Source organism: Pongo abelii, chromosome 3 (assembly GCF_028885655.2).
Source record: "Pongo abelii isolate AG06213 chromosome 3, NHGRI_mPonAbe1-v2.0_pri, whole genome shotgun sequence".
Taxonomy (NCBI): domain Eukaryota; kingdom Metazoa; phylum Chordata; class Mammalia; order Primates; family Hominidae; genus Pongo; species Pongo abelii.
Window position 1 is genome coordinate 192201096 of NC_071988.2, and position 18005 is coordinate 192219100.

At 44.6% G+C, this 18005-nt stretch overlaps 2 protein-coding genes across 6 annotated transcripts in view; one reads left to right on the forward strand and one right to left on the reverse strand.

The window, feature by feature from the left end:
- MFAP3L (microfibril associated protein 3 like) overlaps window positions 1–3607 on the reverse strand; it is a 40608-nt gene extending 37001 nt beyond the window's left edge. The window contains exon 1 of one of the 5 annotated variants that reach the window (XM_063723729.1): window positions 3563–3607. Coding sequence is in view for 1 of the 5 variants with exons in the window: in XM_009240453.4 (XP_009238728.1) it covers window positions 2632–2678 (47 nt within the window). In the remaining 4 variants the exon portion in view is untranslated. Of the gene's footprint in view, window positions 1–2631; window positions 2815–3294; window positions 3376–3562 lie in introns of those variants that run through there. The other 4 variants (XM_054554715.2, XM_009240453.4, XM_009240452.4 and 1 more) reach the window with 4 other exon arrangements.
- Window positions 1997–15400, forward strand: LOC129059210 (basic proline-rich protein-like). The gene is made up of 2 exons (XM_063723730.1): window positions 1997–3337; window positions 8494–15400. The coding sequence occupies exon 1, from the start codon at window positions 2254–2256 to the stop codon at window positions 2728–2730; it is 477 nt and encodes a 158-aa protein (XP_063579800.1). The 5' UTR covers window positions 1997–2253; the 3' UTR covers window positions 2731–3337; window positions 8494–15400.
- The last annotated feature ends 2605 nt before the right edge of the window (window positions 15401–18005 follow it).

Here is an 18005-nt window from a genome sequence, read left to right on the forward strand (position 1 = left end):
TTTTAAGTGTCTTCCTGGCCTTGCTAGAAAAGACAAGTCACACCGCAAGTGCTGGGTTAGATGCCAACTTAGGGGAGTGATAGTATCTGCATGATTTCTAAATTCCAAAAACTAACACTTGTTTAACAAATCTGACTAGGCTGTGTTGAGGTTAAAAGCAACTTGGCTACAATATTTATTTGTATTCCAGTATCTAAAAGTTCTTGCATTAAAAAGTAGAATAAAAAGTCCAAATTAAGCACAATTTAAAATGCCTCGAGTATTTAAATTGCAAGCCAAATAGGAGTTGGATAAATTAAGGTCACAGGGATTGGGGGGTAGATCTATTTTTAAAGGGAGTAATTTGCTGTAAATGTCTAATGTCACCAACAACATCATACAGTATAGAAATCTAAACACATGGAAATAAACCTAAAAATCACGTGCCTAGCAAGTGAGCTGCAAGAACCCAATAGTTAACTACAAAAGAGAAGAAATGATTACCTTTTTTTGTAACATGCCTACAAAGTCTATTTTTTTCTTCATGAGCAGTAATAAAACCCCTTTTCAACCTAACTCCTGTTGTTTTTTTTTGAGTTTTAGGTTAGGGAAATGTGGACTTTTTGAAGCCAAGGGCAGTATGTAAATAAGTCTTTGATTAAATTTCATCGTGTCTCTTAACACTGAGAAAATACTTAGGATTTGTACTTAGGATTTCTGGATCGAGAAGGGGGCCTATTGATCCATATTAAACCTCACATTCACAAAAAGTAAACTGAGGCCTTGCTGCTTCCTCCAGGTCAGGAAGAACCCAAGGCTAAGGGGAGACTCTTATCTACTTCTACTGGGGAATGTCACCTGAGGATATGAGACCTGCTATTCAGGATAAGGTGTACATGCGGGCAGTACTTCATGAAAGATTTTAAACTTGATGCATTTTTATAGAAAAGAGAAGCACAATTATTCAATATCTGTGTTGGGGTTTTCAAACTTCTTTTTCTATAAATGTATTTAGAAATAAATTTAGGATCAGTGAACATCACCAACCAGACTATTTGGCTAAAATGGGGGATTGCAGGTTCTAATTCATAAAAATGGTAATCATGTTGTTGCTACTGCTGTTGTTGTCTGGATGTTTCAAGTCTTTCCTATTATTAAACCTCGGTTATGCAGCATCACAGGACAGAGCCAACTCTATACTGGGGGAAATCACCCCAGAGAGTATCCAGAATTAGAGCTGGAGCCATCTCAGGCTTGCAAGCAAGCACCAACCTTAAAGCCTACCCACAACTCAATGAAAAGTCAATGCATTTCTAAAGTCTATTAAGGTCTATAAAGAACGTAAACAAGTGTTTTGTAATAAGCTTAATGAATAAAACAACCGAACCCACTAAGTGGTACTTATAGAAAAGAGGCTTGAGAATTTAGCTTTAGTTAGCAGAAGTAGTTCCCACTAGAATAGGATTTTTTATCTTGCCCCTATTAGATACAATAATCCTACTAGTGTTAATGGTACTAAGTGTTTTAGGAATAAACAACTGTAGAAACCACACTGGGACCTACAAATTGCACTTTCTGTGAAAGTAAAATGTCAGAAGAACTACACTGTTATAACTTATGGTCTCATGAAAAGACATTTTTTTCCATCTTGTATTTCATCTTGAAGGATTTTACTATGTTCAACATAGTAGCAACTGAAAAAATGTGTTTCATCTAGAAACAAAAGTGAGAAAACTACAAAAAACACTGAGCTTCTGCAATGCTCGGTTTCCAAGTTTTTAACATTAAATCGAAGATAACGCAAAATAAAGATTGCCACAGTAACCAAAGTTTGCTGCTAAGTATCCTTAAAAATAATGACAGTTCGATCTTAACTGTCTTCTACAATGTGAGCAGATAATACACCTGCAAACCTTTTTTTTGCTACCTTGCTTTATAAAGCTTGCAAGATAAGTTTTTTTTTCAGGGGTGGAGAAGACAGATGAATGATCAAGCTTAAAATAAATCGGTTCTGCAATCACTCTGTATTTTAATCCGATGAAGCACGTTTCCCCATTCCACGCCATGAAGCAATTCGATGTCAACTTGCTATGGAGTCAAATGCGACAAACTCCGAGAGCTTCAGTAGCGAGGCGGCGGCTCGAGCACCCACAGCCGCCCGCACTCCTGCGGCATCAGGACACGGCGCCCTCCCGACGCGGAACCCGCATTCACGTTCTCCGAAGCCCTGGCCAGCCCACGCTCCTCCCTGTCCGGGGAAACTGAGGCACAGCGATGCCAGGGATCCAGAGCCCAGCTAAAGCCCCTACGGCTGCTCGGCGTCCCCTTCCCCCACGACACCTAGGAGACTCGCCGGCAGCTGGCAGTGGATTACGCGCTCCTCGCCCTCGGAAGGTTACGGTTCGAACCCGGGATGCGGCGGTCCCCAAACGGCCAGCCCCCGCCCCGCACGGATCTCGAAGCATCCTGCGACCCCCTGGAGCCCGCTGCCGGGACCCTGCGGCGTATCGCAGCGCAGCCTCCGCCGCAGTCTCCGCCAGCCCAAACACCCGAAAGTTCCGCGGCCCCGGCGCCGACTCGGGCGCCGACCCGGTGCGGGGCTGGCTCCCACCCGTGCCCCTCCGCCCCGGCCCGCCGGGCGCCCCCGCTAACCTGATACCGCCTCGCCACTCAGGTGGCCGCCGTGCACCCCTCGCCATGGCCAGCCCGACAGCGGCCGCTGCGCCGCACTCTGCGCCGGACGCCCGGTAGCGCCTACTGCGGGCGAGCCGCCTCCGCCGGCGCCTCACAGCGTTGCGGGCTGCGCCGCCGGCTGCCGAGAGCGCGGAGCTTCCCACCTACAGGAGCCTGGGCCGGCCGGGGCCGAGCATGCCCAGTGCGGCTCGCCGGGCGGCGCGGAGGCGCGGGTGTAGCCGCCGGGTTTTCGCGGCAGCCGCGGGCGGGGGTAGCGGGGCGGGCGGTGCGGCGCGAGCCAGTCGGAGCTGCGGGCCGGCCCCGCGGAGGAGCCAGCAGAGGTTGCCGTTGCCGGGGAGTCCCGCGTTCAGTCCGCTCAGCCTCTGGGCCGGGCCTCGGCGGCCCCCGAGCCCCACACCCGCAAGCCAGGGCCTCCGCGGCAGCGCGGGACTCTCACTCCGCTCTCTCTCCCGCCCGGGGCTTCCACCGCAACTTTTGTGGGCGTCGCATCGCACGCGTGTTCAAGGACACCCAGGAAAAGGCTTCATAGGGTCCCATCCTGGGGCGCTAAATGGGAACCCGTCAACCCACCCCGAAGCCTACCCTGTTTCCCTGCAATAAATGCAATCACGAGCAAACCACCTTGCTTCCGAAAGCTTCTCAGGCCTTCCCGGGCGACTGCGCTGTAAGTCTTAAATGTCTCTTAAAGCAAAGTCCACAGATGGAAGAGTCTGGAAGAAAACCCAGCGGGACGTTCCCTGGTGACTTTCCGAGTGGTGGGGTTCCAGGAATTTTTTTTTTTGATTTTCTTTAAAAATAATTATTTGTAATTTCCACGTTTTTTCTAATGAACCATAAGTTGATTTTTTTAATTAAAAAGTAGAGTACTCTAAAGTTATTAAGTACCTACAGAAGTGTCGCTGCACGATCCTGCAATGTTAGTGGCTTCGTCCCCTCCTTACCTCCTTTTTTTTTTTTCAATTTTAAAAAAGAGGACAGACTCAATTTCTGGGGCGGGACCAGGCTGCTTCCTCCGGCTTTTTAGTGCCCGCCCCCTTGGCCACACCCCACTCCGGCCTTTTTACTCCCGTACCGCCCTCTTCCCGGTGGGTTGCTGCGAAAACCCGGAAAGGTGGACTTTCCACATTGACGGTCCTGGCGGCTCCGGCAGGCCGACTGGGCATGTTCCGCCGCCGGGTCAGGGATTGCTGTGCCAAGAGAGGAGCTTTAGCAACTCTCAGTCTCTCTGCTCCTCTCTGTTCCTGGCAAACTGACAAAGTAGTGCCTCTGACCCCACGCCCCGAGGTCGGACCTGCAGAAGTGGGTCAGGACCCGAATGAGCATGCTCCGGGCAGTGCCAGGCTGCCGCACGCGGCTGCATCTGGTTGCCCAAGGTTGATGTAGCCGCGGTCTCTCGTCACGACATCGAAGCTCGGGAAACGGATGGAAGCAGGGCTCTAGAGAGGCACGATTGCATCGACACGTGGGCAGGTCGCCAATGCCAAGGGCCATGTTGGTGGATGGGTGCGTGGGATCTGTCGTATGAGTGAGTCAAAGCCTGATTTTTTTCCCCAAAAAGATTGAAATGAGATATATTTTAACATTAGTTTTATGGCATCTCGAATAGCACCACATTTTAGCTCAAGGAATTTTTCAGCTGTTCTTTTGAGAAACGTAAATTTTCTTTGTTTTTAAGTATTTAATAAGCATTCTTTACAATTGCACCAGAGCACGAACTTTCCACCTGCTTTAGTGATTATTACATTTGTGTCCCCACTATTAAAATATTCCGCAGTATTATATCCCGTTTTCTTTTCCAGCATTTCTGCCTTCACTCTGACTCTATTTCCTCCCCTCCCCCGTCTCTTTTAAATTCTCAGAGAACCTGCAAAATGCACTCTTGCTATCTTAGAAACCACTTGAGGTCGGTGTGGGAAACTTGCTTTTAATTCTCGTTTAGAGAAGACAGTACTGAAATGGAGAAAAGTCACAGGGAAAGTACTTTTACAGATTCGAGATTAGTAAAGAACCCAAAGAGAGCCTTTCATTGAGAGCAGGAAGGCGAGTGGAATTCGCTGTTTTCTGTCTAAGGAGGAGGAGGGTGAGCAGGCAGGTTAGCTGCCCAGTGGGGCTTGGTGTGATAGTGGGAGTCACCCTTCATTTGGACCTCTCTGCCTTGCCCGGCTCCAGTTCAGCTTCAGCGTGGTCAGAGACACTATCTCTATGGAAGGTCACTCCTGGAAGAATACCTTTTCTTAGCTGCTTCCGCCATGGAATCCTAGCTTGTGCTGGAGTGTCCCCTTCATCCTCCTCCTGTGCTTTGAGAATCCATTGTTGGTGGTATGCCCTTGAGCAGTGCCCTTGAACTTGCCCAGGTACCCCTTGACATCCACACCACAAATAGTCTAGCCTTACAAAGGTGGACAAGATGTCTTTTCAACAGTCTGTACTGCTGCTTCTATCCATCTGAAGCTTTCTGTTCCTGAGTCTGTCATGACATTAATCTTTCTTGGTTCTCCTACCTCGCTCTCTGACTGTTTCTTCTCATCCTCCTCCTCCAGGTTCTCATCCTTTGCACCGCCCCGTTGTAGGTGTTCTGTGGTCTCTTCTTCCTGAGGGCTGTCATCCTCTCTAATGATTGCTGCTGTCAAAGGGGTGTTAGCTGGTATGTTCTCACATGGCCATGCTAGGTGTTCATTTCTGGAATCCTTTCTGGTTGATCAGGCAGTTGTTCTGATTGGTCAGCGTCTTCCCTTTATCCATACTATTTGTATGTGTGTGTATATATGTGTGTGTGTGTGTGTGTATATATTTATTATTATTATTTTCGAGATGGAGTCTGACTCTGTTGCTCAGGCTGAAGTGCAGTGGCGCGATCTCTGCTCACTGCAACGTCTGCCTCCCAGATTCAAGCGCTTCTCCTGCCTCAGCCTCCCAAGTAGCTGGGACTACAGGCACACACCACCATGCCTGGCTAATTGTTTTGTATTTTTAGTAGAGAGAGGGTTTCACCATGTTGGCCAGGCTGGTCTGGAACTCCTGACCTCAAATGATCCGCGCAGTTCGGCCTCCCAAAGTGCTGGGATTACAGGCCTGTTTGTTAATATTTTGGATATCATCTTTATCCTAAACCACATCTTCCTCTCCACATCTCCCCTAGTTCAGATTTTCATATGTGATCTACCAAATATCTTAACTGGTATGATCCTCAGGAAACTTGAACGCAGTATGACCCAAACAGAACTCATGACCTGCAGTTGCTCTTCTGCTTGTATTTACTAGCTTGGTTAGCGGGTACCCCTATCTTCTCAGTCACTTACATGATGAATCTGGGCGTTACCCTAGATTCATTCATCTGCCTTTCCCTGGTCATCCAGCTGGTTGTCTGGCATTATGTATCCTGTCCTTATTCATTTTGGAACACCTCTCTTTCTTGCCTCATTGCCTGTCTTACTCCAGTCCCCATCGTCTTCCTGATCAACCACAGAGCAACAGACTCCTTGATGGATCCTCTCTCTGTGTCCCCTCCAATCCAGCCTCCATAGCTCCTCAGACTTTTCTTTTTAAGCAAATTATATTACAATATGTCTGCTAAAGATCCTTAAGTGAATTCATAATGCCTTCAAGATAAGGTCCAAACTTTAAGCATGAACTGGCTGCTACCTTCCTTTCCAGATTAGTCTCCAGCCTGTGTCCCCTAATATCCCATATCCTCACCAGTCCAAATTACCTGCCATGGGAATTCACACCTCCATATATCTGTTAGTTCTTTTGTCAATCTTTCTCCTTTGTTCACCTGACAAACTGTTAAGCCTTGGAGATCCAGTTCAGGCAGGGTGTCCTCTGATCTTCCCAAGGTGAATGCCTCTTGAGTACTTCACCTGTTTTCATTTGACACCTAACCTTGATTGATTTTTCTTTCATCTCCTCCACTACACTGTAGGCAACCTGATCGCAAGGGCTGTGTCTCAGCCATCTTTGTGTCTTCGTTCTTAGTCTTCAATAGAATTTTACTTAATAAATAAATATTTAACATATGGACTGATATAATGTTTAAAGTTTATTAATTTAAAAAAAAGTTGCTGAGAATTATAAACAGATTGCAAAGAAAAAATGCCAGAACAGTCACATCATATACAACCTGCTGAATGGTTATGCTCCTAACAATAAGTTAGGAGACTAAGATAATTGAGCTGTCAGATTTGACCTCCTTAAGCCCAATGAATTTTCTTCAGCTTCGGAAATCAGGAAGTATTTTGTGAGCCAGTCTGATGTCCTTGTTTTATTGGTCTGTAACAGCATGAAGCTCAGCACTGTATTACTAATTAACCCACAAATTCCATTGTTCTTTATCACTGTATTTATTTCTTTTCACAACGTGGTAATAACCTTCTAATTATGTGGTTACTCCTTAGAATAGATTTAGTTTATTTTTTTCTGTTGAAAGCATGGCACCCCAGGAGGGCAGACTAGCCTTTTGGGAATTAGCATAATTTTTACAGTTCTATCAGCTCATAATGTCTGCTGGGGGCACCTGGTACTAACTATGGGCGAACTGATCACCAGCTTCAGGATCACCTGGTGGATGAAGTTCCCATTACAGACCTCTGGATAGAGTAGTCCAAGAGGCAGTGATTTTTAATAAGTCCTCCTGGTGACTCTGCACACCCTATGTGAGAAACAGTTCTAAGTCATATGGATAAAAGGAAGAATAATAACTCTTGGTCAAAAACTTCAGGTAGCTCCTGTATTGGGTTTTCTTTGGCAGAGAGATCTATGTGGGTGGGAGAGGTGTCTGCCCATTAATAAAAGTGTTATTTATATCTGTGCTTATTACATAGCCTTGGCTTATATTAGAGGGTCTGGAGAACATAGGAGAGTAACCTAGTAAAGTAGCTGCTTGTTTTTGCACTTGTTGAGCCACATAGAGATTTTACTTGGTAATCGACGCAGGCCCAATGGTACTCTCCAGCTTCTCCTTTCTAAATTCTAACCCCTGCAACAGAGAGTGAGTGGAGCATTTTAAGTTTTGACCTCACACTTTTCCTGGAAGAGGACAATAAGAGGTGTATGATCCTACCTACATTAGGCTATCCCTTATTCCTGGGAGTTTGAAACAGCACAATTAGAAGGAGGGTTAGGGGAAGAATGAAAGAAAGCCAGTACTTCTCTCTAGTCTTGTGATTTGCTGGTTGAGGAGAGCAAGGCCTCTTGAAAAGGCTGAGTCAATACTGTATTAGGAAAATATTCCCCTTCCTCATTCTGGGTTTGGACTCAGCATTGACATTGGTCCCTTAGAGGGGGTGTGCATGTGTGTGGGTTAAGTGGTTATCCAGCTGGAAGAATCAGGAGATCAAATGGCATGCCTGCAACTCACAGCAGCAGAAGACCCAGCGTGAAGGGTCACATCCTTCCTGGACCTCCCTCTGAGACCACACCAAAGCCCTTCCCTCCTGGACGGTTTGTCAGCTTGGGACACTAATGACCATCACAGCTGAGCCTCCCACCCCACCAGGGTTTCATTTTAGTCAGTAACTCAGATGTAGAGCCATGGATTATTGGCAGGAGAAAGGATGCATCTGGAACTTTGCCTCCTGTGTGTAGGGGTGGCATTTCTTGAAAGGTGGGTGGATATTTGCAGAGGAAGGTTAGAAAAGGAATGTCTTGGTGAGAGAAGTATGAAACAGAGCCCTGGAGACTCCAAGTAGGGGGATGGCTGAGCTCTAGAGGGGACCACTTTGTAAAGAATTTGACTTCACAGTTACTTTGCTTTTGGATTCTGGAAAAGTCGTGACTTGTATTTAGCTTAGAGTTTGTTCATCTCATTCATAACTTCCTCAGGAAGGAAGGAAAGCCAGACATCCACTTTCCCACTATACAATGGAGGATGTTGGAGTTGGATGACCCAGGGAAACAAATAATCAAGGAAACAAACATCAGCAGTCAACATACGGAAAAACAAACACGCAAAGAAGCCAACATATTCTCCAAGAGTGTGGCCCACCAGGTGAATCCTTTGTCCCCAGGCTTAACAGGGAGGCTGCGCCACTCACCTCCAAATGCTGCTTAGAAGAGGGGGGCTCAAGCTCAGGGGAGGCTCTGGCAGCGTCACTGTGATCTCAGTAGGAATAACTGTGACTTTGCTATTGCATGATGAGAAATCCAAAGGAAGCTCATGAAGTCAATTGTAATTTTCTAGGCTGGTGACTTTCATGGCTCTCCCTTTTTGAGTAGTTGTTTACTAGAATTAAGAGAGAAGAAACAGAATTCTGTATTTTATCTTTTTATTTATTTATTTATTTTTTTGAAACAGGGTCTCGCTCTGTTGCCCATGCTGGAGTGCAGTGGTGCAGTCATGGCTCACTGCAGCCTCAAACTCCTGGACTCAGGCAATCCTCCCACCTGAACAACCTGAGTAGCTGGAACTACAGGTGCACACTGTCAAGCCCGGCTAATTTTTCAATTTTTTGTAGAGATGGGTGTCTTGCTATGTTCCCCAGGCTGGCCTCCATCTCCTGCCTCAAGTGATCCTCCCACCTTGGCCTCCCAAAGTACTCCTGGGATTACAGGCATGGGTTACAACTTCCAGCCTTGTCTTTTTATCTTTTGGATAGTCATGACACCAAAAATCCTGGTGTGGGCACAGCGGCTCCTTTGAGGGCAGAGGCTGAGGAGAAGCCCCAAAGTATGGCCAATGCCAGGAGGGATGAGGCTGAGGTGGATGGTAGAGGTGTACAAAGGCCTTTGTAGTGGTGTCTGGGGGACTTACAGAGACAAGAATGGGGAGAATAAGATGCTCGCTTGACAGTAGGTGGAGCAAGCTGGCTTTCATTTGGTAAGATCCGAAGGACACTGGAAGGCTAAGCAGGCTTGCTTTATATGGGTATCTGGCTTCTCTTCTTGGGACCTCCCCACTGCTAAGTGAGGCTTTGCTAGAGCATGGAGTCAGCTATCCAAAGCCTGGGTCCCACCGTGAGAGGCCTCACAGTGGGGAGCCCAAAGGCCCAGTCCATGTGCAAGTGGATTGTCACAGTGGGAAAGTGTGTTTGACACTACAGTCTACTTTAGATGATGTCACAATTTTGACTTGATCCAATCCCAGAAATGAAGTTCCTAACAAATTGGACCTTTTTTTCTTCCCCATGATAAGAGGCCAAATGCTGTCACCTTCAGTACGTTGCTGACCCTGTCTTCCCCAAATAATAAATATTATTTCTATCCTTCATTCCAGGAATGATTGGCTGGTTTGTTTTGTTCTCGATCATGGATAAATATGCTTATCAATAGTTTTTCTTTATTTATGGATTATGTGGGGTATATGTCATAACTGCAATTATCCAGCTGAGGAAGTAGGTTTCTTTATTTGGACCTAATTTCTTAATAAATTATGTTTTTTTAATGATATTCAGGCATTTATAAGCTCTGCAGCTTTTGTTTAGGAGTCTTTTTGGTCTAATGTAGTAAAGTTTCTGGCACACAAGAGATACCAATACATTTTGTTGAACTATCTGCTGGAAGTTGCAGGAAGAATCTCATGCTGGAGAATCCTGGAGGAAGGCATTTTAAAATACAGGCAACCATCAGTCCAGTTGGTGGGTATGAAATATCATTCAGACTTTGGCCTCAAGTCTATTTGGTATTGATTCTGCTTTTCTCTCTGGTGACATGTTTCAGATCTGTTACCAACATGTTTCTTCCTGACTTCAGTCAGCCAGCAAAAAGGCAAAATTGATTAATCCACGATGAATGTATGGCCAAATGTATGGATGACCTTGAAGCAGTGGCTGTTTTTTCAGCATCATGGTTTATGGGCTCTCTCATCATAGGTGGGCATTTCTTCTGCTAATTCCAAAGAGTCTTCCTTGCTGCTAAATCCAATGAACCCTCCTTGCTGCTAGTTCCAATGAGCCTTCCTCGCTGCTAGTTCCAATGAGCCTTCCTTGCTGCTTTAATAGTAATTTTAAAAGCATGTTGAAATTAACCATCCCTAACATTTGAAGAATGTTGTCATTGTGTTTGTGAATGAACTGGGACAGTTTCCTAAAATGAATAGAAATTACAACTGGCTGCTCAGAAGTATGGAGCATAGGGTGAGAAGGGCAGCTAAGAATTGCAAATAAGCATAATGATGTGGGTTAGCAATGACAGGGAGAGAGAGAAAGTGGAGTATAAAAGGACCCTGCAGATCTGTGTCAATGTGATTGATTTCAGTGATGTATACTGCTGTGTGTGTATGTGCTTTTGGCCTGTAGTACTAATTACTGAAAATGGACTAAGATTAAAAAGGGAATTGCCAGATGCCTTTAGGAATCTTGGACTGTTACATGAATATTACATTTAATTGCTTATTGCCCATAAGAGACAAGGTAGGTAATGAGTTTACTCTGAGCACAACTGCTGGTTATCGCTTAGCCATTAACCAGCCTGTGACTCACCTAGCACCAGGCCCCTGTTCTGAGGGCACCAGAAAAGCGGGAGAACCAAAGACAGCTCTAAAAAGGTCAGTATTACAAAAGAGTACCAAAATAGTCATCACAGGACAATCACGCTCCTCCGCCCTGCCTTACACTCATTTTACGGCTTGGACTTGTTTGTGCATTGACTGCCTACTTGTTTTGGTACTTGGAAGCTTCAGGTTCTAAAGGTCTTAATCTGGTTTTCTGTCTCTACCTCTTGTTTTTGCTCACATTTACTCTCATGCTACTTATTTTTCTTGAGAGCATTATTTGCCCTCTTTCATAATGTTATGGGAAGACTTATGGGAAAATGAGTAACCAAAACCATTTCTAGAAGCATCCAAGAGACTTCTCAGATGTAAGCCAGGTTGTAGCCTCCAACAGCCTTCCTGTCGGCCTGACTTCCAGGACAGTTTTCAAAGGCTACAGGCATAAGTGGTTGATTATTTCCTGTAAGACACTGGCTCAGGCATAGGTTTGCTTTAAATAGTAGTTGTTGTCTAACCTAAGGCATTAGACATAAGATGTGATACACAAGTCAGGAACGCATAAGTTACATAATTCAAGGATCTCTGGCTCTTTGACTCACCATGAATATACCATTAGTTTATCTGTGAGATCAACCTACAGAATGCATTTAACTGTTAAGAAACCAATATTGCCTGCTTCAAAGAGGCTGCTGTATTTCCAACTCCCTTTTAAGGTGTCCTTGCTTAACCTCCCCAGCTTCCCCTAAAGTTCCTCTGCCCCTGGCTCCATCAGGATCTCACTTCCTCAAGGAGAAGGCCATGGTCTGAGTATACCTTTCTGTAAGCAGTGCCTGGGGGCCCAGAAGCTGAGAAGCAGTCCAGGAGGATGGAGACCTACTGAGTGCTCAAGGTCACCTTTGGTCAGGAGCGTCCTACCCTGCTTCATGTACCAGCCACTTCCTGGCCCCTGTCCTTGGTCACCAGGGTTGAGGATGATGGAAGAATGTGGTGATCATTCACCACTGCCCTTAACTACCTGATGGCCTCCCAGCCCTTCCTGATGGCAGAAGAGGTTGAAGCCTGAGGTTAGGGCTGAAAGGACTCTTCCACTGTCCTCTTCTTGCCCCTGCTTCCCCAAGCATGGGCTGCGGGCTTGCTAGTTTCTTGCCAGTTTCTTCAGGCACTGTTACACCTGCCCCAGTTTTATTCAAGATACCTTGGGTGCTATGGATGACCCCTGCGGATTTCCTCAGAATCCCCTAAAATCTAGTCCACCTCTCAATTGCAGCTCTGTCTGGGGTTACAGTTAGAACAAGCAGTTGCTTGAAAGAGGCCTGGGGGCGGGACCATGGAATGACAGGAAACAGAATTTAAGAAGCAGGTAGGTATGTCTTCATTTTATACTCTTGTCAACCGAGTGTAACTTTTTAATGGAATCAATATATTTAATATAAACAAATGCATATTGATTGTTTTGGGGAGAGAATATTTTTCATTTGTTGCATTAACTCTCAGGCTGTATCATTCTAGACATTAAGATGACTACACATCACCATGTCACTGAAGTGGTAAATCGGGAAATATTGTATGAGCTTCAGTACGATTTGCTCTTAATGTCACCAAGAGAAATTAGCCATATGATTCATGCATTTTAGAATGGATTAGATTCAATATTTCGGACCAGTGAAACGAGTATTGTGAATAAGTCGGGAAATCTAGTCCATTGCGTACATTTTAATTCATTATAAAATAAATAGGCCAGATTTGTCTAACAGTTTAGGAACATTGCATAATTTATAGTGACAGTTCATTTACGAAAGAACTAGAATGTCTTTTTTTTTAAGCCATAAAATAAATTGAACAGTGACTCTTATCCCATGATTTATTTATGGTGGAAGATTAATAAAAACATTAAGCATGATGAATGTATTTTCAGTGACAGCATTACAGAAAAAAAATACTAGCAACAATAAAAATAAAATGAATTTTATATTTTTAATCAGTCTGAAGAATTTTGCTACACAACAAAATAAGTGGTATTATTTTTATCACTCACATTAAAATTGTTTCATTATGCAAACTATATTGATGTGCATTGCCCATCTTCCCAAACTAGGGCTAAAGCCCCTTGAGAACAAAGGACTCATCTCATGTTCTTGCATCTGTTGCATCCAGGTATTGTCCTACACATAAAGGTATTGCTGAGTGCCTGTTAATGAAAACATAAACTTACTATTGATTTATACAGTTTTCAAATAAACTCTTCTATATTAGGAACTAGATATGTGAAAGAAAGGCAATGACTTCATTTTGAGTAGCTGTTCACCTAAAAAGAAAAAAGAAAAGATTATTTGGTTAGAAGCCAGTTGGTATTCACGGAAGTGGCTTCTCATGGAGGTTTAGGTTCCAAAGTTAGTACATAGTAAAAATGAATCTAGAAAATCCCTTACATTGACCATAAAATTTAACATATGTTTGAGTGTATAATCTATGCAGTAATTCTTATGCACACAAAAACTTCCAAAATGAGGGCTAAAAGGAAAGTCCCTATGTCTGGGTGACAATCAGAGCTATGTGTCTTGAAGGGATTTGTCAAATTGCCAGGTGAGTGGAGGCTAGGGTGAGATGTCCAAGGGGCTCGTGCTTGCCCACAGGATTTACTCCATTCAGCCTTAATATTAAGCCTTGATGGCTTTAATATGTATCACTTTGAGGATTAAACCTTCTAAGGAGTCACCTTTTCTGTATGTTATGGAGGGAAGGGCCAGATGTTAAAATCAGGGAGCCCACTGCCCTTTATCTTATGAATATGGTTTTATCTGATGTGAAAGGAGACTGGAGATTCATGGCAGTTTTCGGATTCAATTCTATCCTTTCGCAGTTGCTAAAGCTTCGTGCTTTAGCCATCCTGGAGTGGGGTTTGCTCAGAGAAGTTTTGATCCAGTGAAGAATTGCTTGATGAAGTCCTGTTTGGTTGGTTAATGCTCTCAGATCATGATGGACTACAGTGTGACAGTAAAACCAAAATATAATTTATGTTTGAAATTTAATTTCACATTATTCTGGGTCTTAGGAAGACTTTGTCCAACCATCTTAAGATGGTCACAGGGGAGCCTGCATGAGGCATAGTGCACTAGTGCAATGTGTCACCATGATTAGGAAAAATATGCAAAATCTGGTGAGCAGTCTAAAGTCGATTATGCATCCAAAGTGCATCATTAACTGCTTATGGGCAAAGATGTAGTATTTCTGTCCATTGCTGTGAGCCTGCTGTACATTTCTCAGCCTTTCTTTTAATGAGATCCTTACCAGTTTAAGGCTTATCCAGGGCCTTGTTTGTAACTTGTTTGTAACTCAGGGTATGAAGAACCTGTATGGTCAAAGCTGGTGCAAGATTTATCCTGAAACGATGGTTTAGTTGCCAGGAATGCTGACTTAAGTTCGAGCTCCAAATATCAGCAACCATCATGACCTGACTGAGCAATGAGATTTATTCCTGAAAATTCTATGAAGAGCTTCAGCTTCAGAATGGTTTCCTGGGGGTCACAAGAGCACTTTCATTGTTGAGCAAACACGAAGTGATGGAGAGCATGGTTCTATGGGCTCCATAAATTTTTGTGCTCTTCTCATTTTAATTTCACTTCATACCTCCAACCTAGAGTGCAATGTAATAAACCCCTTTCCAATAGGCTGGCATTACATGGAGGCAGAGTAGCTGCCCCCCCAACACACACTGAATTACTCAGGAGTAGGAGTCTTCTGCAGACGGCTCTCCAGCCAGCATCCTTGGCCAGCCTGCAATGCATCCTTCTTTCCTCCCGCCTGTGTGTTCCCACCTTTTGAGTCGCCACCTCATTTCCACAATGGGGATAATGGTCTTTCTCTCAGATGCTTGTGACCTCACGTATGTAAGTGTGGAGTGCACTGTTTGAAAGTGAAGCTCCATATAAAAGTGTCACATGACTTTTTTGTGGTGGTACGGTTAGCACAATCGCAGCCTGGGTTGCAGACTCAAAAGCCACGGGTTCAGTTCTACTGGGTTTGTGTGACAACTCTGCACATGTGAATAGCAGAAAACATTCATCCAGCCTGGGAAATATAGTGAGACCTTGTCTCTACAAAAAATAAAAACAATTAGCCAAGTCTGGTGGTGCATGCCTGTAGTCCCAGCTACTGGAGAGGATGAGGTGGGAGAATCGCTTGAGCCCGGGAAGAGGAGGCTTCAGTGAGCCAAGATTGCACCACTGCACTCCAGCCTGGGTGACAGAGAAATACCCTGTCTCAAAAAAAAAAAAAAAAAAAAAGAAAGAAAGAAATAGAAAACATTCATCCAAAACAGACATAGTGTCATCCTTCATCAGTCTTACTGTGACTCAAGTCTGCCAGTACAGAGGAATTGACTTACAACAAGACAATTGATAACAGTTCAAGAAGGGGCCAATATTAGTGTCGTGTTAGTGCAACGGGCTGCTCAGATGACTGGCTGAGTTTTTCTTTCTGCAAGGATGTGATTTAATGAAGCTTTCAGAGTAGAGCATGCCGTGTTGCCATGGAGTAATTTGTAGGTGATATATGTGGAATTGTGTTTCAAATGCAACCCTACTGTGTATGTATATATATATATATATATATATATATATATATATATATATATATATTTGAAGAATGGTTTTTTTTTGTTAGTTTGTTTTGGGACACTTTAGTATAATTGAAGGGATCTCAGAGAAAAGGCCCATGATCATTTTGCTCTTTCTAAAATAAATTATTGGGCTCTGATTTCATCTTTTAAGATTAAAATTAATTTGTTAAAACATTTAAGTTGTGTAAATCATTCCCCACCCCTACCTCTTTTCTTGAATTGCGTTTGTAGTGCTTGTATTGTTGTAAATAAAAATTATTTATTCACTGATTTAATTCATTTTTATTTCTCCTGGGTTTTTTTTTTGTACTCCTTGTTTTCCTGTTATATAATTGGTTCAGATTATAGTTTTTTCTGTCTCATTTTTTAGTTCTGTCACTTACGAGTACATACAGACGCCAGGCATGGTGGTTCATGCCTGTAATGCCAGCAGTTTGGGAGGCCAAGGCAATAGGATTGCTTGAGCCTAGGAGTTTGAGACCAGCCAGGGTAACATAGGGAGAACCCATCTCTACAAAAAATAAGAAAATTAGCTGGGTAGGGTGGTGCATGCCTGTGGGCCCAGCTACTCTGGAGGCTAAGGTGGGAGGATTGCTCGGGCCTGGGAGGTTTAGGCTGCAGGGAGCTGTCATCCTGCCACTGCACTCCAGCCTGAGCAAGATAGTGAGAAGTTATCTCAAAAAAAAAAAAAAAAAAAAAAAGTATATTCAAGAACAAGTTAGAAACACACATAAACAAAACATTTTTCACAAAGTGAGTTTTCCTACATAAGGAGTTATATTTTGTTATTGAGCCTGCTATATGGAAATATGGTTAACAGATAATAAGAATGAGAAATGAGAACTTCCCCCGACTTTTCTCTGCCATTTATATTGACCAATTTATCTTTGATTAGCTGCTCTATGTAAAAAAGTAATGTCATGGCAGATAAAACTTGTTTCAGGCTTTGAAAGTGATGGCAGCAGCAGCTGTCTGGTGCGGCTACCATCATGCCAGCTGCTGCAGGGCATGGGGAGAAGGCAGACAGCCCCCTCACTTTCCCCCACAGCTTGCAGGGGGGAGCAGCACAACGGGGGAGCAGGGAGATCAGGCAGAGAAGGATCTCGATATGGAGCTGGGGGGTCTTAGGGACGGACCAGGCAGAAGCCCCGCCCTTGCTCCTACCTGCTTCGCAGCTGCAGCCGCCCAAACCAGTGGCTGCAGACTTAGATATTCCCGCACTCTTGGGGGCCTGGGAAGGCTCCCCTGCCCTTGCAGGCTTGGAAGTCCCTGCTCCTGCTGCCTGACTTCTCCCTACTGTTGGCACCAGCTCTGATCTTGGAGCAAAGTCTGGCCAAGCCTGGGTGCCATGAATGGCAGGAGGCAGATTCCTGGGTGGAAGGGGCCAGGGAGGGCCGGAAGGCTGCAGGAGGGGCTGCCAGATCCACTGACTGGAGTGGGGACTTGTGATGCCTTTTCTGGGCCTGCCCATGGACCAATTGGCACATACTTCCTACCCTATGAGGTCCATAAATGCAGCCCCCACCCCACCCCCCAGCTCAGCCAGAGCAGATCAGAGGACGGAGAGTCACTAGAGGACCAGCTGCAGAGAAGAGCTATCCTATCTGTGGGGAGCTGGGAAGATGATGGGACGACCAGCTGCAGAGAGGAGCTACAGCATCTGCCAAGAGCTGAGCACACGTTGGGAGGAGCATCCTCTCTGCTGAGAGCTGCAGAGTTGATGGGACGACCTTCCTGCAGAAAGATGCCACCCACTATGGCTCTCCTCTGAGCTGTTCCAGCACTCAATAAAGCTCCTCTTTGTCCTGTTCACCCTTCATTTGTCTACATACCACATTCTTCCTGGATTCTTCCTGGACGTAGGACAAGAACTCGGGCAAAGGTGCCACCAGACACCCCAAAGAAAAAGCAACACCCCACAGATCCCAAAACATAAGCACATGTTGTTCTAATCGCACAGACCAGGCATGCATTTCCATTTGGTATCTGAGTAGAACTTACCATTCCATGAAAGCAGACTTGATGGAATGTGTAACTACCCTCTTCATTTCAGGCCACGTGGTTGATAATGTACATCTTGGCCAGGTGTTTTTATTGTAAGTCATTTCAAGTCCTTTTTGGAAACAAGGATGCCAATGAAATAAGTACAGTAAATAAACAAGGATATATGGACAGTTTTTTTCTTTTTCTTCTCAGCGTCAGCACAGTGTTCAACCTGAAGATGGAGAGTCATAGGTTTGAGGATCAGTATCAGGAGCATTCTGGATCATCTTTCAGAGTGGCAGTCCG

What these genes read in the sequence shown, in the direction of transcription:
- LOC129059210 (XM_063723730.1), top strand. Translation starts at nt 2,254, where the DNA reads ATGCCAGGGATCCAGAGCCCAGCTAAAGCCCCTACGGCTGCTCGGCGT.